We start from the raw sequence: 26,325 nt of genomic DNA, 5'->3' as shown, positions 1-26,325 counted from the left end.
TTTTTAGTTCTTAAATGATGAACTGTTGTTGGGTTTTTAGAGATTTATCACTGAAAACAGCATGCTGCCATGGCTGCAAACCCAGCCAAAACTATAAATTCAAGTGAAATAAACTCTTGGGAGAAAGAGGGCCAACGCAGTTGAGTGACCCGTTTTATTGGTATTGGTTATTATGACTATAAAGGTATAATACTTGGTCAAAAAACTCTAAGTTTTCCACATAATCTCAAGATTTAGTACCTAACAAGCATATCTACGGTGGGTCATTACCCCATGACTTTACTTTCACATGACCATGACCTATGTTCTTTACTCTGGCACCGAAAACAACATGCAGAAATCAAAAAGTTAAAACATTTAAGTAATGGACATTTGCCTGAATACAGTCTCAAATGTGGTGAACCAAAGGTGAAAGTTTTAGAGTGTGGTTTAAAAAGTACTGCCATTTTACTGTTAGGTAGTGTTGCAGCCAAGACCAAAAATGAGCTGAATAGTCTCAGGAAGGAAGCATTTGGTAAGTGAAAAATGCTCTCATGGAGAGAACGTCTGGGAAGTTAAATTAAAGGTTACTTATGAAACTGTCACAGAGTCAAGGAGAAAGTCCAGCCAAGGTGGTTAGAGCTGGCCATGAGAGGGGGAAACCATATGTTTTTATGTCCACATTTTGCCGTGAGCTCTCTGAATACGCAGGGGATGCAACAAAAGCACAGTAAAAAAAAAAGAAACTTGCGGTGAACCTGTCACCAGCACTTCCCCTCCGTGCACCGTACACCTGTCTACCTGTAAATTAGATCTGACAGCTGAAGAATTCCTACGTAACCTAAAAATAACATGAAACTTATTCTGTTCCTACGGAGAGTAAATAAGTAAAAATATAAATTATACAATTATCAAGGCATCAGTTAGATGGTTTAGTGGTCATTGTGTGTCACTGCATTTTAAAAGATTGTGAGTTCGATCCAAGCTAGCCAGCCTTATTGAAGCATGCTAGCATACGGGGTGTGTGGTGATCAGATTCCAACAAACCAAATGTGGGTGGGACAATGTGAAACACCCTAATATGGTAAGAGGTTATATGTAATGTAATTAACAAACTATGCAGAATATAGATTGGTCAAAAAGGTAATAACTAAAAAACAAATGGATTCTTTTTTTTCCCCCAGATTGACTATTAAGTAAATACAGTAAGCATACGTGAAAGATTCTTATAAAATAGCCTTCCTTCACCCATGTTTTCCCATTTTGTGTCTCAGTAGTTATTCAGCCGTTATTTGAGCTGCTGTTCTGTCTGGTAACCATCTTTAGGTTTCAATAGGAATGCATCCGTACATCTGCAGGTCTCTTTTTGAGTGGCATGTTTCTTGTTAGAGCCAAGTATTCTGACTTCTATAAAGTAGAGCAAATACAAATGTGGGACACCGTCCCGGTAACAAGAAATAAAAGTGCTATCCACCGCTGGTCACGCTATAGAGCTGGCTTTTAGTTAAGCAAACTTAATGGTTTAGCAGTTTTTTCAGCTTATGTGAATTATCCCTGTCATAGGACAACTTTAATCTAATAGGCTTAGTCACCTAAATGTAACCAAATCTGAACCAAAAAGATGGCAGATCAGGAGGTACTCATAAGGGTTAAAGATGTTAAAGGTGACAAATAAGAAAATATGAAGAGTAGTATACAATCCAAAGTCTACAATACCTCAAAAAAAAGATCAAAAGTCTTTCATCTTAATCATGGCTCCAAAACAAAATGTGTGATGAAGATCCAAAAATATGTAAAACAAAACCATATTTTGGCTCATTTTAGTTGTTTTGTTAACCTGCATGAGTGTCACCATCAGAAACCCGAGCAGAGAGGTCTGCAGGTGGCATAGGGGCTGGAGACCTCACTTATCCGTCTGTCCCTTGTTTGCCAAGTGAGCAGAGTGTGGGACAGCAGTTGGTGTGAGAAACTGACTGTGTGTGTGTGCGCGCTGCCAGGAAAGAGAGCCTACCAGCATACGGATCGCATTCACTGAAAGATAGGAAGGAAGAAAGTAAGAAGAGCAAAGCCTGGAAATCTTCAGAATGAGAGGGCCTCTTTTGATGTGTGTTTGCATTCCTTTCAGTGTTGGTGAAAGGGGAGCTGTTGAACGGTAGTGGAGGAGAGGAACACTTGAAACTGAACGAGGCGCTAAGAAAAACACACACCGGGTCTCATAACAAAAGTCCTGCACGTCTGAGACGAAGGGGGCAGAAGGTAAATTAACAGAGAGCGGAAGAGGAGTTCAGACAAAAGCAGGCGAGACCAGGGGAAAATCAATCCTGACGTGAAGAGCAAATTCATTAAGCAGGCGATTTTTCTCACTACTGCTTTCATCGTTGCTCCCACAACAAATGATTTTGCTCAGAAATAAATGGAATGATATGGCTCTCCTATGATCTTAGGTCACTGGCAGCTCATCTAGGGCTTGGTTTGGTTTTAGCCACATGCTGAATAGCCTTTTTTTTAAAAATATATAAAGTAGAAGATGATACATTTCAAATGAGGTGTTAGACATTTTGGGGTTAGTTTTTTTGTGCTAAAGTTTTCCATTTGATCTTCCAAACAGGCAAAACGTCAATGAAAATGGGGGGACATCAACTGAACACTAATCCTAGGTGACCTGATGGATCTTAAGAGGTTAAGCCTCGAAGCAGAAAACATATCAGTGACAACTCCCCATTACCTCAGTCTTTTTCCGGTGCCTTGTGCGGTTACTGGCACGCCTGGACCGTCCATCGTAGCAAAGTCCTGGGGAAGGAAAATCAAGATGTGCAATCTCTCCTATAAACTACTCCTTTTCTATGAATCATCAAATACAATAATTTATTATAAATCTAGAATATGTTCAGCAGACTGCATGTGACAGGAAGGGAAGGATTTGGGTAATTAAATAAATATAAGATGTTTCTTTGTGTCTGTGCTCACTTCTAAATAGCAGTTTTGAATGTTTGCAAGATAATTCACTGAAGTGGGGAAAATCATCCAGTTTTTTGTGGCAGGAAGGAGCAAGAACAAAGATGAAAGTGAAGCTTAAGGTTTCGGATATGGTTAGTCTGGCCTTAACCACAGGCAAAGAAAAGCAGCTTTGCATTCAGATGAACAAAATAAATCATTTAGAACTGCAATCTGCGTAAGTCTTGTTTTGGGATTTTGTTGTTAGACTGACATTGCTGTGGTGTTTTTAGCTCTGCACTTCCAGGAAATCACTCGATCATCAGAATTTTGAGGCCGTCTGTAGAGCATCGCCTCCAGTGACCGTCCTGTAAGAGACCAGATAAATTTAAAAGCCTGGGTTCTGCTCAGGTGTAACATAAAAAAAGAAGACTCAATCAGATGCCTGCTCTGCCCTCTGAAGTCTCTGAGCCTGTGGTCACATGACACCAGAGGGTGGATGGGGGGGGGGGACGCTGCTCGTCCTGCGACAGGCTGCCCAGCCAACCAGAAGATGAGTAAAGAAGTGCACCCTTGTTGTTTGTTCGCCTTTGGCCCCTGCCATCTGTCCGCTTAGTTCCTGACACCTGTACCAGCCCGTCAGAACTGGGCTCCCCTGTCATCGGGGGCAACAGGGTCTTGCCTGTAGGGAGAGATTGGTTAAGGGGGGTGGAGGGTGTAATGTAACAGCTCCAAGGTATTAAGGAAGGATGAGTGAGGGTGAAGTTGGGGCCACTTTTTCAAAAATGTGCTCAAATTTTCCAGTTATTGACAGTTTTTGCACCTGTTTTTTTATTTATTCGTTTCTTGCTAAACGACCTTTAAAGGTGTTTGCACCCCCAAACCCCTCTTAATCTAAGTATTGGCTCGAGGTTCAGAGGCAACTGGAAACCAAATAGTTGGCTTGCTGTAAAAGCATGGAAACGGCCATTAATGCGATGCCAGATGTTCATCAGGCGGCAATGTTAAGGGGAGGATTCTCAGTCAGGCTGCTTGAAAGGCGAACACGGTTGCTCCGAGCTCTGGTCTGTTCATGGGCACATCTTATCCGAGCCAACAGGGATCACCACCAAAAACTAGTCGGCTTTTTGGCCAAGTCTAAATACGATAAAGGCCCATGAAAGAGCAAATTAGATTCTATCACTAAGGTGATGTCAGAGTGACGGACTTCTCAGAGACGAGATGGCTCGCTGGCGAGCTCAGCAACATTTTTGGCAGCAGAAAAAAAGAAACAGATGTAGCCTAAACCTGTTAGTCGCCCACCTCTAATCGGCTTACATTGGCTCACTGACAGGCGACTGGCACCTCCGAAGGGTAACAGACATGGCTGCTAGTACGCACACCTCACAATAAAGCATGACATGTTGGAAATCCACATGAAACCGAAAACAACGCTTCACACGTTTGCCTGGTAGGAACCAGATCACTGAGCAATTAGGTCTCCATTTGAATGACAGTATCATTCTCCACATTCCTAATTGTGTATTTACCTGGTGTCACACCATCCCGTGTTTTAATATGTTACAACATAGGCTCCACAAATGTAATTTATTATCATCAGGCTGCTCTGAAAGCTCCCTGAAAAGCCTTCAGTCAATCCAAAATACACAATGAGACAACTAACTGGGACTAGAAAGAGAGATCCGTGTTCTTCTATATTAACGTCTCTTTTTTGGCGCAATTTAAAATCCAGAATTGAATTTTAAAATACTTCTCCTCTTGATTAGGCCCCATCTTATCTTGAAGACCTCATAGCATCATATAATCCCAACAGAGCACTGGCTTAGTTGTGGTTCCTTGAGATTCTAAAAGTAGAATGGGAGTAAGAGACTTCAGCTATCAGGCCTCTCTTCTGTTGAACCAGCTCCCAGTTTGGATTCAGGAGACAGACACCCTCTCTGATTTTAAGATTAGACTTCAAACTTTAAGATATAAGCTTTCTAAAAAAGCTTATAGTTTGGGATGGATCAGGTGACCCTCCCTAACACAAAGTGAGCCGGGTGTTGTTGTGGATAGGTGCTGTATAACTGAATTATTTTGTGGTTTCTTTGCAGCCAAAAATCACATTTGTTTCTCGTATATAAGCAACAATTAATATCCTCTGGATGTTGTTTGTGTTCTTTGGGCACATATTAGGTCATAAACACATTTGGTTTATAAGATCTGAGGTTGTTTTAATCAGCTAGCTGCAAACAGGTGTGAGGATAGGACAGAAACCTGCAGACCCAACACCCCCCTGTGATTACATGCAGTTGTTCATTCTCTTGTCTTTCCAGCATTGTGACAAACGTTTTCTCACCAGTGTCTGAAAGCATGTGGAAAAGCAACGACCACAAGCTAGCCAGAATGACTTTTCCCTTCTAGGCCAGCCCGGTGGTGGGGGGCTGGTGGGGGAGGTGGATGGAGAGACTGGGTCTTATTTGCTCTCAGCAGAGGATGATCTTGTAGGTCCCACCAAGTCAAACAAGTGGCAGGTTGCCAAGTCATCGAGCCTTTCACACAGACATGAGGAGGTATTGACACAGTGCGTGAGGCTAAAACCTCAGCGCTGAGGGCCACTCACATTTACAATTGGAACAGAAGGGGCTCCATGAACTCATTACATCAAACTGAGAAACCTGAGGGTGTGTGTGTGTGTTCAAGGCTTTTCGGTTACACTGGCCCAATAAACACATATGCACACCTATGGAGATATGCTACAAACACACTATAGCAAGACAGTTTTTGTTAGTTCAGTATGAAAAAAAATTCACCTCTCTTGCTTCCTGTGCCGTCTGTTATGTCAGCAGTAATTGCTGAGAGTAATTTACTTATTTAATGTTTGGCTTCCTGAAAGCCCAACTGTGCAATTCTACAATCTCCAGATTTTAATGTTGGGTCTTTTTCCAACTTAAATTCTATTTTGTAGCTTAAAGATTGTTGAAATTTGTTTGGCTTGTGAATGGAAACATTTGTGCTCTGTTAAACTTAGCTCTGTTTTTGTTAGTCTAGTGGTTCTCAAACTGTGGGGTGGGCCCCTCTGTTGGGGTATTTGACCCACTGTAAGGGGTCAGTTTTTTGTTCTTTGCTTTTATTTTTTGTTACTATTCATGTTAATAATTGAAGATAAATGTGGACTGTAAAGTGGGAATTAGTCTGAGTTTCTGAAGAGGGGCATGCAAGAAAAAGTTTGAGAACTGGTGTGCTAGATGTGAGAATGATGAGTATCTTTTTCGCTCGTTAGAAGAAAAGGACAATGTTTAAATATTTTTCAATGCAAGAAAATTGTTTTTTTGAGTTGATTTCCCAGAATGACAGAACACTAATACATTACTATAATACATTAATACAACTGTCTGACTTTTCTGTATTATTATTATTATTATTATTATTTTGCTGTTTTTGCTTCTGCAGGACTTTGAGTTCAGCACAGTACTTCCTTCACCACATGATGTTTTCCTTGATCAGTTTTTTGACCTTATGTTCTTATGCGTGTCTTGCCTCTGCAGCTTGTGACAGAAATTGAAGAGCAGCATGGAAACTTCAGCTCCAACAGCAACTGACAAGAAGGAGTGTAAGAGTTCTGGTCTGGATGGAAGCAGCTTCTCAGAACTCCCGAAGAAACCCTCGCCCACCACTCTGACCAGAGGTACATCCGTATCCGTTTGCTCTTTCCTCATTGTAAGGTGGAAGTACAGCAGAAGACATGACAGATTAGAGCTTTGACATAATACTTGTCAAAGTAATTTGTTAAAAAAAAAAAATCAGCTTCTCTTTGGCGCCTTCAAACACCAGAATCTGGACCTTTGTCTTTAGGTTTCTGCACTCTGCACTGCAGTGAACTGCTGCTCACTAAGTAGTTGGGTGGCACATGAAAATGCTCAAAGATGGGGGCTGCGTGTTTCAGAGATGTCAGAGAATGAGTGATGAAAAAATGTTATAATGAGGTCGAAAGACCTTGTTCTCACCTCCCGAGTGTAAATTTCATGAATTACTAAAAAAGGCTGGCACAGCAGTGGACGACATGGTGTATCAGAGGCCGTGGATAAAGAGGAGGGAGGAGGGAAGCACCTTTGAAATGCTAACAAGATGTCGTATGACATTGTGGCGTTAGCGCTATTTCTGCTTAATGATGGGCTTGGTGGCCTGCCATGAGAGGAGCCATGAGCATTAATTGTTTAGGGATGCGTGGTGAGAAACTAGGGCGTTTCAGTGCGTCCTCTCTGGCACCTCCACAAAGGGTCCAAAAGTTTTTCAAACCAGCGATAAGAAAATATTGCACTTGCCATAACATGAATTATTCAGTCGTTTACACAGTTGTGACCATTGTGTGTCACGGAGGCTGTGGGGGTTGAATTTTCATAACCTTGCCCCATTGAAAAGCAGCAGGCTGCAACCATCAGGGGTTATTTGTGCTTGTGAGGTAACAGTGAGGGTGCTGGGTGTCCAAGACTTCGTCTCATAATTAAAAGATGAGAGCTCATGTTTTCATTAGTGAGTGTGTGATGAAAACTCATCATAACGAGGTTGGAGGACCTTGTTGGGGCCTCTGAGGTACAAGTGTTATAAATTACTAACGCCGGCTGGTGGACACTGAACCCCCTCAGAAAGATGCTCTGGCATCAAGTGAGAGGCCACTGCAGCGAATTCAAGTTGTTTTACTGTTTAATGAAGTGCCTGATGCCCTGCCATCACAAAGCTCACTTTGTCACACAGGGGAACCTTTAAAGTAGGACGTTAGTATGTCATTAGATAGTTTTAAGCCTTTTGCTTTCAATTTGGATTATGCCTCCTTTTCGTTTCTTATATTAGTATGCAGATTCAAACAAAAAATATAGGACGATTGTGAATACATCAAGTAGTTTTGTACTGGTAAACTTTTAGGGCCTTGTTTGTTCTGCTTAGTCGTATTTGAAATGGAATTTTTAAGTACTCAAACTACATTTAAAAGTACCCGCGTCCTACTCCTAACCTTAACCCCAGATGGATTTCCGTTGACCAAGTGGGTGTAAGGTTTAGGTTTAGGTTCAGATCCACTCTTCTTAAAGAATTTCTTCCTCTTAGGAAGACCAAAATGGAAATGCTTTTTAAAGAAAAATTACCGATGTGGTCTCATTACAGGACATAAAATGCTGCCAGTCTTCCACAATACCATGATAGCACATGGTGTGTTTTAGAGTGAGTAGATTCACTCACTGCCTGTGACACTATTGGATGCACAAGGATAATAGTTCAATTTTAAAAGAGCTATAGGTTTCTTGTTGTGATAAGTCGCAGGTTTATCAGCCTTCAGACTGTTTAGGAGCCTTGTTTCACTTTAAAACCAATTATCAGAATTGGTTACCTTGGGAGAGTTTAAGTCTGACTTAAAGGAACGAGAGAATAACTCTTTTACTCAGCGTGATTGTTTTAATGTACTTTTAATTTGATCTGTTATTGTATATTTTACACATGTTGGTATGGGATATTGTATTTGTTTTAAATGTTATATACTTATGTGGTATGCGTATTTTGACTTTTGTTGCCATGATGCCAGGTCTCTCTTGAAAATGAGATTTTTAATCTCAATGAGATTTTTTACCTGGATAAAGGACTAATACAAAAAAAAAAAAACAGTATCCCTGCAAGTTGAAAAAGGATGATTACTCTGAGCTTTAACGGTGACACCAAATGGTCCCCTGTATAGTCCATATGCAGTGAGGTTATTTTTGAAAATATAACTCCACAATGGAATAGTGTAACTCAAGGAGAAACAACCCGTGAACATCTTGTTCTCCATAATCCCTTCTGTCAGCTGGTCACGAATCTCATCACTTTGCTTGTGTTTCATGGAGACTTGCATTGCCTTGTTGAACTTGTCTGTGTCTCTGAGTGTGGAAACATAATGGAAGTTTGTGTCTGGTTTCTAATAAAGAGAGTGTGTTAGGATCCAAGGGGAAAGAAGAAGTAGGATGAGGATAAAGGGAAAGGGGAATGCTGGCACAAACGCCCAGATCAGATTGAGTCCATCTGATAAGAATCAGACTTGTTTCTCAGGGTCTTGTTAATGGTTTTAAATGGGCACCCACATTTTGTGTGACAGCCTGCATCTGTCTCGGTGCAGGGCGTGCTTCCACAGGCTCGCCTCCCGCAACCTGATTCCCAGGCCCAGGGATTTACGAGTGCTTCAGCATGTCAGAATAACATGTGTTCAGATTAGGTGCCCACTTCCAGGACTGTAAAACATCTCACAATTTCAAAGGGAAACCTGTGATTGATACAACCCCCTCCCCACTTTGCACCAAAGTGTACATGTGCTCAGATGTGCTACTCTCCTCTGACCTCGACTGACGAAGAGTGACGGTTTCAAACACAGACCTGCCAGAGTTCTTTTACGACTCCCGTTATATTCAGAAAAAGTTTGCCAGAGAGAATTTTTCCATCATCGCTCATTTTTGTGTTGACTGTACGAGGCCAGTGGAGCAGACAAGCTGGGTAATGCTGATTATTTCTGCCTAACCACAGTGTTGTCTTCATCTTTCTTAGAATTTGCCAGAGGCTTGTGAAGCCTTTGCAAAGATCGATGATCCTCAGCATATAAAACGTAATGTCCACAGTTATTCTCAGCACTGATGTATCTAAGGAGAGTGCCAATAGAAGAAAAATGACCTCACTTTCGAGAGCCCTTACTGCAAAAGCATTAAATCACTTCTTCCAGTCTTTCCTCATGAAAATAGATCAGAAATAAGTCTTACTACTCTAACTCGAAATATCTCTGAAACAGAAATCCAAAAAACGTCTGTTTCTGTTCCTACGGGTATTTGAATGTAACTCCTTGGGGCCTTTTATTAGGGTAACTATGAGTAACTTTCTGAAGGCTAAAAATGGATCATATATTACAATAAGCAGAAAACAAATTGCATCTGCAACTTTTCTTCTAGATTTAAAATGCTGGAATCATCTGATTACTAAGTTTGAGTCCATTTTATTGGACTAAGAAAATTTTATTCTGAATCAGGTACCTGTCAGCAGGTGAATCTCTTGCTTTTTAGCCCTATGCTGAACACAGTTTCAGAAACTAGAAGATACAAAGATCTTTAATGTCAAGATCTTTGTATCTTGACATTAAAGTCCAAAATTCTCACCAAAGGTTCAAGACTGGTTTCTGGTCTCCACAAGGGTACAGCTGTAGTACCATAGAGGTTACCACCCATGAGATAAGCTGTTTTACACGTAAAGGTACCGAAAGCGTAGCATAGATGGATGAAGACATGGTGTGTAGTATAATTGGTCTTTCTGGGAGTGGAGGGTGGATTTGCGATAAGGAACTGGGTGTTAATTATGGTTATCATTGGGTAAGTCTCAGAACTTGAGTCTGAGGGTCTCTGCTGAGGTCTCTGCCTTATGCACGGGGCCTTTCTCTGGATGGTGCTCTGGAGTGGGTCACGGCCCTCCCTGGCAGAGAAAAATGTCCCAGAGAAAAATAGACCTCCCCCCATCCCTCCCCGTCCACAGGGCTACTCCAAAGGGACAGCCACTAATCTTCCTGAGAAAGAGATTTCTGCTTTTCTTTCTGTGCTCCTAAATGAGGCTCTTACACTGCTGTGGTTCCACCGAACAGTTCAGAGGTGGAGGAGGGGGTGGGGGCACTCACTGGCCAGAGTTATGCAGGGATGACTCCATTCATGTTATACCCCTGTGCCCCCCTTGGGGTTCAACTCCTTGGCCCTCCACCTTGGTTGAAAGAATCACAGAATTCATCTTGTGATGCCTGAAGTACTCAACTAAAAAAAGAAAAATGCAGTTCCTCACAATTCTTCCTGAATTATTCTTTGAAGGAGGCAAGTTAAGTTGGCAGTAAAAATTCAACCTTATGTTATGTGTCCTGTTTAAAGAGGTGCTGTAGATTGAATTACATGGCTACACAAAAAAAAAACAACCCACCTCCCCTGGGTCTGAAAGCCACCAAACATGTCACGGGTTTCATTTTTAACAGTATATATCCCCACTGAGGAGAGGGAATCGACTCTTATCAGTTGTCATTTACAGTAACATTTTGTAACATATCAATAATGCCTTCCCTGATACTTGAGAAGACTTGCAAGCAACAAGCTTACAGGAAGGCCTATTGACCAAGTCCCAGTGTTTATTTTCCTGTCAGGGTCTATAGCAGCACACTATCAGGAACTCACTGCTGTCCTCCAAGGATGACTTCAAGAGATGCCGATATTGTTTCTGTCCCGGAAAGACTTTCAATTTACAGCTTTTATTTCCAGATTTATAGCTTTGTTGTCTGCAGGATCGGCTTATACCTGTTTAGATTTCATACCTGATAGCTCCAGTATGTGTTTCAACCAAGTGACTACAGGCAGAAACAAGTTAAATTCAAGACTTCTGATGCTACTTTACCAAAAGTGCAATGGAAATGGATGAAATTTTAAAAATGTACATTTTTCAAGTAAACAGACTGATGTCAGTTCAACATCAAAACAAGTGATCTGATTGTCTGGAGAGGTCAAAAACACTAGCACTGTGTGCTTTACGTGAAATGACATAAAGCATTAAAACTGAATTTAACATCACTTAGAATCTTTCAAGGCACATTAGAAAGTGTGTATTAAAGAAATATTAGGTTAAGAACCTGTCTTAAGTCTGCGCAAGCTCAGGCTGGAAACATTGAATTTGTCTTTTTACACATGGACATGGACATGAACAGCATCTTCAGAAAGAAGCAAGTCAAAATCTATTTTGCCAATTTCCAGTTCAAGTCATTGATAATATGATATGATCTCATGGTAAACACATTAGAGCGTTACCTAGGCAATGAAGATGTTGGAATGTCCAGAAGTTTCTAGGTGTAAGCTTCAAAGCAATGCGTGACAAGTGGGTTGCAACATTTTGAGCCATGAACTCATCCCCTAAGTTGAGACTGTTAGCAGAGCTTTAGACTATGTTGTTTCTAAAAATAAAAATTTGCAGAGGTCATAAAATGACTTCTGTGAAGCGATCTAAACATAGCAGCCACACTGAAAAGGGTCCAGAGGTCGGTGTGAAGATGATCTTGAGCTGGTGATCAGCCAAATTTAAATTTGGTTTTTAGCAACTTTTTTCAGTAGCTTCTTTGATCGCATCTCATATTCACATCTTCCCACCAGCTAGCATTCTTACAATACTTGAACGGTTGACTGGCTTTCTGGGCGCTTAAGTTAATTCATGTGGCTCTTATGAACAGTTAAGTAATCCTGATGTCTATGTCTGCCTCTCTGTCTTATCTAGTGTTTCACTTTAGGCCTCTGGCTGGCTAAGACAGAATTCAAAGATTAGATATGCTAAGTGAAAGCAGAAGGAGGACATCTTGTTTTGTTTTTTGGCCTTGCTGATTGCTGTGCTGTAGCCAAAAACACTCATTTCTGATCCCTGAGCTTTTGCTGAAGCCTTTATCATTAGTTATTGTAGGCAGTTCTCATCACAAAGTGGCTGGCCTACAAAATAAGTACAAGAGGAGGCAATAAGAAGCAATGGTGTGGCTGTCCTCCAGAGACTGGGATCAATTGGCTACAAGGGTTTCCAGTCTAATTTATGGTATATAATCAAACATTTGGGTATTTTATGTAAAACTGAATTATGAATACATTCCCAGTATTCTTTTTTATGTTTATAGCAAAGAAACCCCAACTTGAGTCCAACCAAGGAGTTCAGAGGAATTCCTAACGAGCTCCAAGCACCACAGAGACATTTCTTTCTACTTTTGAAAAAGAATATCACAAGACAAATGTTTATTTTACAGATTGCTTAGAAGACAGCCGGAGAGAAAAATATTAAACAGCCCAATGTTAACACTGTATTTTCTGAATCTATTGTATGCCAACTCAATGGAGGGCTAACAGCCTTTGGCAGCTCTCTAATGTGGTTAGCAAACATAAATCAGGCTCAAATGAGAGGACAATTCTGATACTGGTTGTTTCTTTGGAGCTCCGCCTCTGCTTCAAAGCCTCCAGAATTAAAAAAGCAATGTGGTATGCTTTGGGCAATGTCTGTGGATATAAATCTCTCTGTACCAGAGGCGTCTACACGCACAAGAACCAAAGACAACATGCTACATTCCTCGTAGTTTACAAGTAGAGGGAGAGGAGGTGGAGGCAATATATGGATGCTTTAGGGGATTAGCCAACACCCCGTCAACCAGCTTTCTCTCCCTATCCTTGAAGTCCCTTCCTTGCACTTCCCTTTTTCTTTTTGTGCTTCATCCTCTCTTAAGCAGAAAGCCCTTTCCCAGCATGCAGAGTGTAATCCATGCCCCCACCTCTCAGACACTTCCTGCCTGTTTTGTTTGTGGACTCATGGAAATCTGCCCAAGAAGGTGCCTATAACTCTTCTCTAAGGTGTCGGCTCAAGCAACTGCTTTTTTTTTTTTTTTTGCCATGGGAAGATGCTCCATGTTATCAAAGAACTTGTTGAAAGTCAGCGACTGCGCTTTTCGACCTCTCCGCCCCAGCGTAATCCTCAGTATCCTTCAGACTAGAGTTCCCAGTCTGCCAGCCTCGGCTACTTTCATCCGCTAATGTAGCCCTAACACTCACAGTTCAAGTGAAGCCAAATAAACGTCCGAGGAGTTTAGACGTGGTAAAACAAAAATGTGTGCTAGCTGTAAACACAGGCGGGAGGTGCTTATATAAACAGGCCCAGTTCATATGGCTGAGTTGGTCTCGGGGCGGACAGTTTGTGGTCAGGCTCTTCCGGTTCTTATCCCCTAACCTCCCCCTTGACTGCAGGCACAGCTGTGGTCCGCCCTTGTAGAAACACTGCTGGAGGAAAAGGATTAAGGGGGAAGAAAGCCCACTGACCCATGATGAGACAAGCATGTCTGTGGTTAAGAGAATATAGGACCTCAGAACGTCTGCATCCACATAACAGCTCTCTGGGGATAATGTTCTCAAATGTTTCACACAAGACCCCCTCGACTCCGGCCGCCCAACAGATAAGGTATGTGCCAGCCACAGTAAGCCGCTGGACAAAAGGTGTCTTTAAAATTAATGCCTGGTGTAATTGTGTTGTAGCTGAAAGCAAGAGGAGGAAATTGATTTTTGCCATCAGTGAAATTCCTCCTGGGGGACACACTGGTTCTTTTAATTACAGCTATAAGGTTTCAACACCTCAGTCTCTCGCCTCTGGTAGCGTTTAGCAATTAGCCTAATCACCCACAGCTCTGGGGAACAGTCACACTTGTTCATACACATCACCTGCCAGCCTTTGGTTCAAACTTTTAAATAAAACGGTCATGGATGGAAACAATCTCAGACCATCCTGCCCTGTCAGCAGCAGCTGGGTTTGCAGCGGAGGCGGAGGAATTCCATAAACATTTATGAAAAAATAAACTTTTACAATATTTTTCGTAGTCACATCCCCAGGAGGGAGAAATCTTCCTCCAGACGGAGCGTCCAGCCATGAGTCCGGCCGCCCCCAGTGGCCTCGTTTGGGCAACCAGCAAAATAAGTAGATATCTGAGTCAAGAGTGGATACAATTTTCATAAAATATTTATTTTCACTGATGAATATTCACTGTGTGTGGGATTCAAAGTTCAGAATAAAGACAAGTTTCTAAAGCTATATACCATATAAACAATTTCTTACTTCTGGGCCTGGAAGTAGTAGTCCCATTTTATTTTATTTTATTTTATTTTATTTTTACCATAGTGCTTTTAACTGTTAACGCTTTGTAAGCTTCTATTACTTTACCAGCAGGAAAAACTTGTGCACTAAACCTTAAACACTCAAGAGAATTATTGGCAGAATTAGTTTTTAATTGATGAAGTTTTCAACTCTAGTGAGAAGTGGATGGGGATTGTCTTTACACTGTATATTACTACCAAACAGACAGCTGTTGAGGTACACATGCACATTTTTGGGGAGGTGTCTGTGAGGCCACAGCATAGATTTAACACAGTGTTATAAATTTAATGACTTTCATATTTTTCTAATTACATAAAAAACAGAGTATCTTGTAATTACATTACATCCAAAGGATACAAGTAATGCCCAAGTCATGAAACCAGCCCATTAGCTTTCAAGTGGAAGTTGTGCCTTACAGCTGAAACCAACATGTCTCAAAAGGCACAACTTTTTCTCTCAAGCCAAAGGATCTCCATTTTTGGTTTGAGCCACTCTCTTCACAGCTTGTTGTTTGGCAAATAGTTGTTGAGAGTTTTCATCCAGTCGGCATCTTACGTACAAACTACAGGGGACTGGTGCAGTGCTGTATTCCTCTTTGCAAACAGTTTCATCTAGTAACAGCAAGAAATGTCCAGCATTCACCAACCAGTCGAGGAGTAAATCTTTTTCCATATTTTTCCATCCAAGCTAGGATACACTTAAAAATCTATCCCCAGTTCCTCACTACCTTCTGTTTTTAAGCTAAGCTAAGCTAAGTTAAGCAAAACAAGTCTCAACTTGAGCCATGAGCTCCATCTTTTCATCCCACACATGGGGAAAAAAGCAAAAGTTTCCCAATTGCCCACCTACTTCTGTAAGATCACTCCACTGATATATCACCATATATCAAATGGAATCATATATAGCCACCTGCTATCATAACATTTGAGTTGTCTTGTCATATGAAACAAAAAAGGCAATAAGCTGAATCTCATACAATTTTTTCATATGTAGAATAGAAGATAAATTCCAGTTGGGGACTGGTTTTCCTGTACAGTTCTTTGTGTCGCCTTCTTTACTCCAGGATTTAAAAAAACAACAACAACAACAATAACAAAAAACAAAAACAAAAAACAAAAAAAACCGCTATAATTTGGAAATATATTCTACCAGCTATAAGTATCCATTTGCTACATCCTCTTATTCTTTGTGAGAAAATTCTTCAGGACTTTGTTTCTATTAGTTACACTGCTCTGTAATCACAGCTAAGCCTGTCATGAGGCCCCTGGATGGTTGTCATGGCCCTTCGAAAAGAAAAAAAGCAAACAAAATGCTGCCATATGGAAAACTAATTTGTAATGTCATTCATCATCCAGCTGCAAGAAAGATGCAGGAATAAAGTCAGTCGTTCTAACAGCTGGGTAGCAACACATGATTGAGTGGTATTCCTGGCTAAAAGCATCCACCCTGTTTCTAGAAACGGGATGTCTGAGATCTGAATCGTAAATTCTCCTCATTTTGACTCATCCTAACACGACACATGTCCCTGCTTTTGGTCTGTTAACCTATCACTTTACGCTTGAATTGCCTTAGTGTTCATATGTATAGCAAACAGATCTTAGCTAAGCTGCCATTGTATTGTTTATTGGGTTTCTGAATACACTACACACCAGCGAGGCAGCTGTGCAGATTAGGAATGCAACCTGAGACTCACAAGATATTAAATCTCATTTGGCAAACTCAGAGAACCTAAAGAAATGATCACTACTAAGTTGCGCATGAACTTAAAATTGATGGAAAAAGTAGAAAAGTATCTTCCCAAGGCAACACAAGCAGCAAGGACTAAGCAGTATATAGATATTTTAAAATACACTCATATATTTTCAAAAGTGGTTAGAAATTATCCTTCATAATGTTTCTCCTTTCAGTGTTTTGTCAGTAAAGTCGTGCTGGTGGTTTCATGTATTGTTTTGCATTTTATGTGAAGAGCGTGGAGGGGGACACAGTGCTAATACATCACTGAATAACACGCGGCTCATAATACCTTAATGTTAACATTTAGATTTGTCAATGAAATTTGTTCATTTGGGGGAAATAACGCCCTCTTTGTAAAGCCTTTAGACTTTGCTGACAAAAAAAAGTAGCTTTTCTACTTTGTGAGCATTGGTGTTTACTGGGTCCATTTGGGTCTGAACTGAAACACTTAACTAACCATCATTCATGTTCTGTGAGGCAGAATTGCCACTTTTGTGAGTGGAGTCTGGTGGAGTGTAATGGCAGAGGTGCTAGTTGGAGAAAGTAAAGTGAACAGTTCCCCAGTATCTTCAAGCTAAGCTAAGCTAAACAAGTCTCGACTTGAGCCATGAGCTCAATCTGTGTATCCTGCACAGGGCAAGAAAGCAAATATGCTTCTCAGTGTGTCCACCGAGATATCTCCTCTCATATATAGCCAGCTGTTATCATAAAAGCTAACATGTCTTGTTACATAAAGTGCAATGAAGTGTAAATATAATGGCTTCACTTCCTGTCTGACATCAGGTAAAAACTGTGATATATGTCTAGAGTCTCTGTCCAAGCAGTCCATGGCTTTAGTTTGTGTTTCTGCTTTTTATTACACGTAACATACTGAAAGAAACTCGATCCTCAACCGAGTGAAATTAATCACTGCTGTGACTTCTCACTTGTTGCTTTAGTAGAAAGTACAGAGATAAATGCATCATGTAAATCATCCTAAAAATATTAAGATAGAATTTCTTTCTATACCGTCCAGCCCTATAAGCTGCTTGGGATGCTTTGGTACATGTACAACACATGAATGGTGTTCAAATTCAGCTTTTACATTCTTAGAAAATACCAAGCATATTCTCAGACTTACCTCTGCCAAGTAAAGATAATGTTTTCTTATGCAAAGCTATAATTACACTTGTACAGTGAAGTTTCCTACTTTTTTCCCCCTTACATCTAATCAATAGTCTGCAAATGAGCGTTTATTTAGCTGAAGGCTGTGTGTGTTAGGCATTTGTGTTAGTATAGTATGTAAGCTTGTTGTGTTTTGCTTGCCAGGTGATTTCCCCTGATGGTGTCAGCTAAGCCTGAGAATTCCTGGTTTGGGCTTCAAAGGATACTGGGGTCATCCCCTGACAGCAACAAATACAGACATGTTCAGGGCAGACACAGATCTGAAAAATATCCCGTCTGTCTGTTTGACCGCTTTCATCGCACTTTGCACGGGCCTGAAGATTTGTATAAACTATTTCACAAAGAAACTGCAGTGCTTCAACTGAAAACCAGTCACGAGTCCAGTGCTGCCTCACAAACACAGACTCAGATATTTGCCAAGACCATTTGTTTACACTGGATAATTTTATTCTTTCCTCCTGCTTTAACTTTAGAAATTCATTACTCTTTGAAATCAAACAAACAAGAGAGAGAGGGCTTTTTTTGAAGAGGTGTTTCAGTAAATATAGCACATCCACTCTAAACCGGTCTAAACTTTAGCAACACTGCAGAATTACAAAGTAGCACTTTTTGTTTCCAAGCTGTGTAATTATAAAATTAAATTGCCTCAGTCATCTTTTCCTTTGTATTATGTTCTGTAAAAGACAAGTTTCCATAACTGGACAGTTATCAGTCGTTGATATCCCACATCATTTTTATGTTCTAGTATTAACTCATCTTTGGTAGCTTCTTTGTAGTTCTGTGCGTTTGTGTTGTTGTTGGTCCGTTAGCTTAGCCCTTGGTTTCATAACTGCATCTTCTTTGTATTGCTTCAGTTTAGGTTGCTTGTAAATCAACAACCTTATGTTTTTACTTAAATATACATATGCACAAAAAAGCTATGTTTGAATTGTATGATACTGAGTAGAGGTTTGGCTCTGCTTTTTGTTTGTTCTTGGGTACAAGCTGTCTTGCTGAAAGGCAAGTGTGTGTGATATTGTTGTGCAGACTGAGGCACTTTCTTTCCAGGTGCACAGCAGAAAATACGCACTGCTTTTTGAATGCATACATGATTTAAACTGTTAATTTTGGAATCATGACTATCTTCCTGTCTTTATTAGAAGTGAAAAAGAAGTTTTGGAGAAGATCTAGTTAACCTCAGATAGTTTAAACTGTGTCTATGCTCTTTGCATGAGTGCTGTGCACATTCTTTAAGTGTTAGCTTTGGCGAAACAGGTTTGAGATGCTTAAGCGATAAAGGTACTGTAAATCCTCTTTATTCAACAGAGTTGTAGTCTTAGGGAGAATCTGGCCCATCTGAAATTCCCACGGAACAAAGAAGGAGGGAAGGGGGGAAGGGGTGAGGGGGGCGACTGAGGGGAAGAGAGAAAGAGAGAGGGAGAGGGTACTCAGCTGAAGAGGGGGTATTGTTTACATATCAAGACACTTCCTCTAACGCCGAGGAAAAGCTGTAATTTGCCTTGCAAGGTTTTACACTTTAATTTCTCCATTGTGCAGGGGGATAACCCCTTATTATAGAGAAGGAAGTAGCCGTAAGCCTCGGACAGAGGCTGAGGGCTCACAGAGAGCCTCAGTGAGTTTTTGACCCCCTCTTCTTCCCTTGCTCTCAATCTGGATTTTTTACTTTTTCATTTCTGTGGCCATTTTGGCTGTTCATTAGCACTCAACGTCGTCTGGGCACTTTCCAATTAACGCTCCGCTCCAGGTAATATTTCCTTCCTGTGAGGCCAGGCGAGCTACATTGGTGCAGACTCATAGGCGTCGTGGCCCAAAGAATGGAGGGGGGGATGGTTCAGGTTGCCAAAACCATGGGGTCCCTTACCATTTACAGACTGGAAATCACTTAATAAAAGCATCCCAACTTTTGGAAAATTGAATGCAAAAGCCATTACATGACAAGCAAGCCAATTAACATCCAGACTGGGTGCTTGAACCTTAAGCTGTAATGACAGACGTGAGCAAATATTGACCTAACCTATAAATGTTCCAAGAAGGGTAAAATATATGGATACTGCAGAGCTATCCATCAACACGTCATTAAGTTGTGTATTTAGTCTAAAAAAATCTGCACATGGTTTATGTTTTCATATATTTTCAGTGCTGTTTAAGTTGAAGTGATAAGTGTCCAAACTTTTTATGGAAGCTGATTAATCTCAACACAGTTTCACACAAGTTCCAAAGTCCCTGAAAGACAGCAGGGATCACAGTACCTCAACAGACTGGAGCTGAAATAATTAGAACATGACTTAATCAATTGTGTACATCAGTTGAAGTTGGAGTTTCAGGATGGGTTGATTTTAAACTATTAGTTGTGAAGGCTAGCTAGCTGAAAAGTGCACTTATAGGCTAGCTCATCCCCTGCTTTAGCGTTTTAATTTATGTTTATTTCAACACGACTTCAAAAGATATCATAAACTCATCAGAAAAGAAATCACTGACATTATGAAGAAATCAGATTTCAGGCTTTTTCCATCCCTCTCATATAAACTGAGGTTTTGATCGCTGAAACCAAATGAAGCTCCCTCCATGACTAAAACCCGCAGCTGACTAGCTCATTCACCAGCAGCGAAGCTGTTTGTGCAGGTGTGCATTAATGTACCAGGCTGTTGCTGATTCTGTTCAATGGGTCTTGTGGAAAATTGTGTGTGTGTGTGTGTGTGTGTGTGTGTGTGTGTGTGTGTGTGTGTGTGTGTGTGTGTGTGTGTTGTCCTGACTGGTTAAAGTTTAGCTTTGGCAGTTTGTCACAGTAATCTAGATGGTGTAATTGCCCCTGAACTTCTCCACGGGGCAGATGGAGAAAAAACAATAATACACAGCTTTTATTTTGGGTGACTCTCACGCTCATATAAGGACAGGATATCAGGGCAGCTCACCATACTAACCTGAATATTTATGAATTATTTTCTGTAATTTTAAAGAATTTGTGAGAGAGTATGGAGCACATTAGCTCAACTCTTCACACTAGAAATTTCATACCTATTACATACAGTGGTTTTTGTTGGCCTCGCTGGGTGTTTTTGTAGTCTCATGTTCACCAAAAATGCTCTGAAAAATATTTTCCTTCAAAAAGTTACAGATAAAAGTAACAACTCAAACCACGCTGAACATCCTCAATGACATGTCAAACACTGACATTTAAGATATTCTTGATGTTCAAAATCTTATTAATATCAAAACTTCTAAACACATGCAGGCTTTATTTCTTTAAGCACCACTAAACTCTGTTTTTTATGAAGACCAACATCTGCATGCACATTAACCTTCATCCTTCTCGTCCACTGTTTAACTAACTTTCTCTCTTTCACTCGGCTGCCACATAGTGACTAGCACTATTAGCCTGTCATAACACGGCACATATAACCGGAGGTGATCCGAGGTCTCACTGAACCAAGTGTCCCTGGGGGCCTAGAGCTGTTGCAGTTGAACCCGATCACTACCTCGTGGTCTGGGGTGATGGGTACCACATGTAAGCAGAGGCAACCGCTAGCCCTAATAGTAGCTGACAAGTGGCGGTCTGATGGGGGGGGGGGGGTCGCTATAGAAACATAACCCTGTTTCAATAAGACCTGCGGTGGCGGGCTTGCTTAAAATAAAGTCTTTGTATGGTAGAAAAACTGAGCTTATGGATTGCTTGGTCTCCCCAGGTTTGGCAGACAGTGTAAATAAAATGTGTTCCACGACCTGTTGGGTCAGTCAAAATCAAAGTTTATTTGTTCCACTAGTTATCAAAACTATGAGCCCAGTCTCACTGCCAAAGTAGCACATATAGGTGCTTGCTGAGGCTCTATCATATTTTAATTGGTACTCTTTAGCATCCTTAGACTAGATAGAATAAATATAGTGAACGTATATTCTAACCTCTTAAAGTCCACCAAGTCGTCAGGTGCATTCAGGTTATTAGCAGGGTTTGAGTTCAGATAACATACCCAGAGACTGGGTATGTTATCTGTGTTGTGTACTGAAAAGTTATCTTTATGCTAAATCTAGTAAATGTTCCTCCTTGTCTGCTGTGTGACTCACAACACCGCACAAGAAGAAGAGCTATCACCAATTCATGGGGGAATATACAAAATTCACAGCTCTGCTGGAGTGTCAAATGGTACTAATGCTAGATGGACAGAAATAGGACAGTGGTGTTTTTCGTGACACGGTACGTCTCAGGAATGAATGCATGCCTCAGCGCCACTGGTGTGCGGGCTCACACTGAAAAAAGCAGAATGGATTTTAGATATAATGAATACTGTATGCCCCGCAAAGCTGTGAGTGTTTGCTGTAAGACTAACCCTTTAGCTACCAGTCTGGGAGAAGATGACAGAGAAAAACCTAACTAGCTACCTGAGACATACATACAAGTCTAGAAACATTAATGGGTTTAGAGAGAACATGGACAGGAGACAGATTTTTGCTACTTATACCACTGAGAAGAGTTGTACGGTCAAGATATGCCCCCAAAATTCTCTGTTACACAAATCCAGCAACACAGCTGGCATTTGGCCCATATGAGGTGGATGTATGGCTGAGTTGAAACAGTGAGTCTCTGACTTAGCAGTAAAAACCAAATGTGGTCCAAAAAACTGTAAATATAGGCAACATTTGGGCCAAACACAATCCGGGGTGTGAACTAGTAGGCACTGGAAAGAAAAACACTGGATATTAGTGGAGCTGCCAAATTCACCATCGTCTTTATGGTTTTTTGCCGCAGTCATGATTCATTCCCCAGCACCCAAACCTCAGCATATGGCGTCACTTCTCACAGTGTTTGTTGTGAACTTTAATGTGGAGCCTATAAAAGTAGATTAAGAATAATACAGTGGCAGCATGTGGCACCCTTTTCTCCACAGAAAAAGCATGGGTTGGTTGTTGAACATCACAACTGTGCCACATGTGGATCATTACGAGAGCCAGGCAGGGATTGTTAAAACTTCAATGTGCTTTTATATTACTGCTTTGAAGCAGAGCAAAGGAAAAATACTTTCTAATCAAGGGCCCGGAAAAACAAATGCCACAGTGATCAAACTGTAGAAAGACCCATCTCCAGCTCAAGACGCCAGTCGTGTTTACTGAAGGAAAACCCAAACTAAATAGTAAAAGATTCATAAAATAGGTCCATCTGTATTTACTATTTGTTTCGTTCAGTAACTCGTTCTGGAAAATTCTTTAAGAAGGCATCAAATAACACTTTCTCATTACGATAAATGGAATTCATATCTGGAAACAGACGGTAAATACAATTTAGCAGGCCCTCCCTTTTTGGATCGAGTCAAGATAAGCATGCAAGAGTTTGCCCTACATTAGGTCTGGAGTTTGGCATGAGTCCACACTGTAATTGTTTCACTATGTCGCTAGTCAGTTGCACAATCACTAAGACATTAGGGCGTCTTATTTTAGCCCTCCAAAACATCAAGGTCTGATGAAATGCCACTGTTATCACCACGTTGTGCTCTCAGTAAAAACATTTGACTGCCAGACTCTTAAATTTGTTCTCCAAATGTTTCATTTTCTATGTTGATGGAAGCTCTCCAGCACTGATTCAGTCTACATGTGGGCTCAATGACAGAGTGCGCATACAGTCCAGTCAAGTATGGCTAACCCAATGTTTGTATGCAAAAACATTTGGTTTGCAATTTAACAATGCAGTAGAGATTTTAAATTACAGTATAAAAATGACAGAGTTTTATGATATGATGACACAACTTCAAACATCTGTGTCACAAATAATGATGTCAGGCTTCAACATGGTACACCCAGAATGAAGTATTCCTTCTCAAGAAAAAACACAACAAAAAGTGTCAAAAATTCAAGAAGCGGAGGCCAAGTTGTCCTGACTTTGAATCACCAATAGTAATAGGGTGTCTACCATTAAAAGACTGACGATCTTAGTAAGTGTAAAAGTATCACCTAGGAAAACTATTAACTATTAATAAAGCAAAAAGATGGAGCATGGTTTGCAGCCTCCAAGTGAATACACAGTTGGAGATATGCTCAGGTCTGCAGTAGCACTGATGATAAAACTAGCAATGTGCACCCAGCTTAGTGGCATAGGATAGCTTGTTAGCTTGAAAAAATACATGAATGGAGACTTCTGCATTTTGTTGTATGGCACTCAACATTCAGCGCAAAATGCCAGGTTTCCACGGCACGACATGCCCAAATCATCCTGCTGAGAATCCCTGGAAATTTGTGTGTACAGCTGTTAACTTGGACACTCCACTTCATGGCATTATTAACTTTATAAGTTACCAGCTCGTTGATGAACAAGTAAAGTTTGGGTATTTTTCTCAGGAGCTTGTGGTGGAGACAGTCTTAGAGCTTAAACAAGATCTAAAAACGTTGTATTTTAAATATGTCAGTATTGTGAAGTGCTTGTTTATGAGGTTCATTCCACCAAATTAGCAACGTTAAAAAATGCACACACAGAAAATGAAAATTAGCCAAAAGGCATCATATTCTTCCAAATGCCCATCCTCAATCTTTTATATTGGCAAGAGTCCTAAAAGAATACATAAAAGTGTACTTTATAGCCGTCCTGATCGCATGCTCTGTGCACAAATTCTGATGAGTATGACATAGGGGATTAATGTCATAATGAAGTCATTATGCTAACACTGGATGACGAGTTCTTACCACAACCATGAGCTGAAAGAAATGACAAATATGTTATAGACATGGGATCCTTTAAGAGAAAAAATAGTTTAAAACAGAATTTTAAATTAAATGCAGCTCTTTAATTTGGTCCTTTATCCTCAGAATGTAAGGTCTGTCACTCTGAGATGAATTTCCGATACGAGACAAATTTCTGCAATCACTGCTCTGCTGCCTGGATCTCTTGTAGTTTCAAGTTACACACATCAGGGCTTTAGAAAGTTCAGAACACACATGCTTTTTCTTCATTGTCAACTAGCTGATTGTATGGCTGTCGTCACCAGTTCTCCACCAAAGCAGCCTTGAAGTTTCCACTCACTGTGAAAATGCTTATTTTATTTTGACATTTGCATGTTTTGACATATTCACTGAAACACTGTAAGGCTACATATGTCGAGTGTAGAGTCAATGAAACCACAATGGAGTCCAGATGCTGGGTGAAGAATGCCAATAGGAATCTGGTGGATCAATTTAGAAGTCAATTCCTTTTTCCTAGATGGTGCAAACTAGATATCCCCCTTTAAATCTACTTTCCCTTTAAGCCACTCGTGTTCTGAAAGTAATCTGAAGGCTTGAACAGCAAATCAGTGGTATTCTTAGCCTGAGATGACCATATTAAGAAGTTCCTCTCTTGATGACATCATATAGAGTCAAAAATAGGACATTTTATGACATTTTATATATACAGATCTATATAGTATTTTATGATACAGTCTGTGTCATATTAAAGTTCTGTCAAGTTATAAGTTCAGGTGGTGCAAAAGTGTTTCAGACCCATGCGTGATGTTTGTCCAGCCTGCCTTGAATCAATATTTCTCTTTGCCACCATGGCGTTGTGTTTAAAGGAGGTGAGCTGAAGACACGTGTACAGCCCGCTTTGACCCCCTGACATGTTTACTATGCTGTTAAGATTGCTTTGAGGAGTGTGTGAGCAGAATTTAGCGATGGAGTCACAGTTGGCTGTGCTCCAAAAATAGCGCGCAAAGGCCTCGGTGTGCAGTCCTATTGGCAGTTGCAGCTGGGCTTCGGGTGTGACCGTTGCTTTTCTTATGACGTATTTTTTGTAGAAATACAAATTAACAGGATTATCCCCTATTTTCATATTTGAGTTCTGGGAAAATCTGTTGCAAAGTAAGTCCTCATTCAGCAGCTGGTACTGAAGTGGGTTTGAGCAAGGCATCAGCTGAAGGCTGGTCGCTCGGGTCAGGCGGCTCAGTGGAGGTCTGTGGTTAAACTGGGCAGATTCTCAGTGTTACTATAAACAAGGAAGTGTGAAAAACATTTTTTACACGCGCAAAAAGATCTTTAAACGGCACAAAATAAGTGGTCAATTTATCTTCCTGTTTGTTACATTTCATCATTTATTATCATTATCATTATTATTATTGTTCCATCAAAATAATTTAGACTGAAATAGAATTGATACTTCCCATTCCAAAGGAAAGCTCCTAGTATGTAAAAGTTACAAAACTCTAGAGCCACTTCCTCATGATTGAGAGCCCTTCCTGTCTGTATCCATAAAGGTGTTTGTCAGATAAAGGAGATTCCCCTGCAGGCTCACCCCGCCGTGACTCAACTCTCAGAGTGTCACACAAGGGAAGTATCGTGTTAGCTAATTTTATCACACAATGCACGCTGCTGTCATTGCAGCTCCGGTGACAAATGACGCCTTATCTTGAGGGCTGTTGTTTGTTGTTGCTGAGTAATGTCCTAGCCACTCGCTCCCGTCTCTGGAGCTTTCTTCTGCTCGCCTGTCAATTGTCACAAACCGCAGTCACGTGCGCGCACACACACAAACAGCGACACAATCGAAAATGCTCAAGTAGCGCTCTGCAGAAACAACGCAAACTTTCTTTGATATGTACACAAACTCAAGTGTCATTTCCCCCTTGGGAGGATTGCTTTCTATGTTCGTTTTTTCCTCTCTGATTTAAGCTTTCCACCGCTCGGCTTCATGCCCTTCACATTTGCCCGTGTATAATCTACTGAAGACAGACTTGTAGTGTAACACGCATCAACCTCCTCCTCTTTCCTTTGTAAATGGTTCGACCCCGTTGGCAGCGAGGCCCTGATGAAAGGGACATGTGTTACTCATAGGGATTCTTGTTTATTTGGCTTCAATACTTGCATTAAGGCCAAGTAAACTGGCCTTTAGGCTGAAGAACA

At 40.8% G+C, this 26,325-nt stretch overlaps 1 protein-coding gene across 1 annotated transcript in view; it reads left to right on the top strand.

Moving 5' to 3' along the window:
- Positions 1-26,325, top strand: part of gli2a (GLI family zinc finger 2a) — an 82,263-nt gene that overhangs the window by 11,308 nt on the left and 44,630 nt on the right. The window contains exon 2 of the mRNA XM_005745712.1: positions 6,441-6,580. Within this exon, the coding sequence (XP_005745769.1) occupies positions 6,466-6,580 (115 nt within the window). The 5' untranslated portion in view covers positions 6,441-6,465. The remainder of the gene's footprint in view (positions 1-6,440; positions 6,581-26,325) is intronic.

Source organism: Pundamilia nyererei, unplaced genomic scaffold (genome assembly GCF_000239375.1).
Source record: "Pundamilia nyererei isolate P.nyererei 1_Seehausen unplaced genomic scaffold, PunNye1.0 scaffold00163, whole genome shotgun sequence".
Lineage (NCBI taxonomy): Eukaryota > Metazoa > Chordata > Actinopteri > Cichliformes > Cichlidae > Pundamilia > Pundamilia nyererei.
Note: the sequence above shows the minus strand (reverse complement) of the source record. Positions and strands in the feature narration are given on the sequence as shown.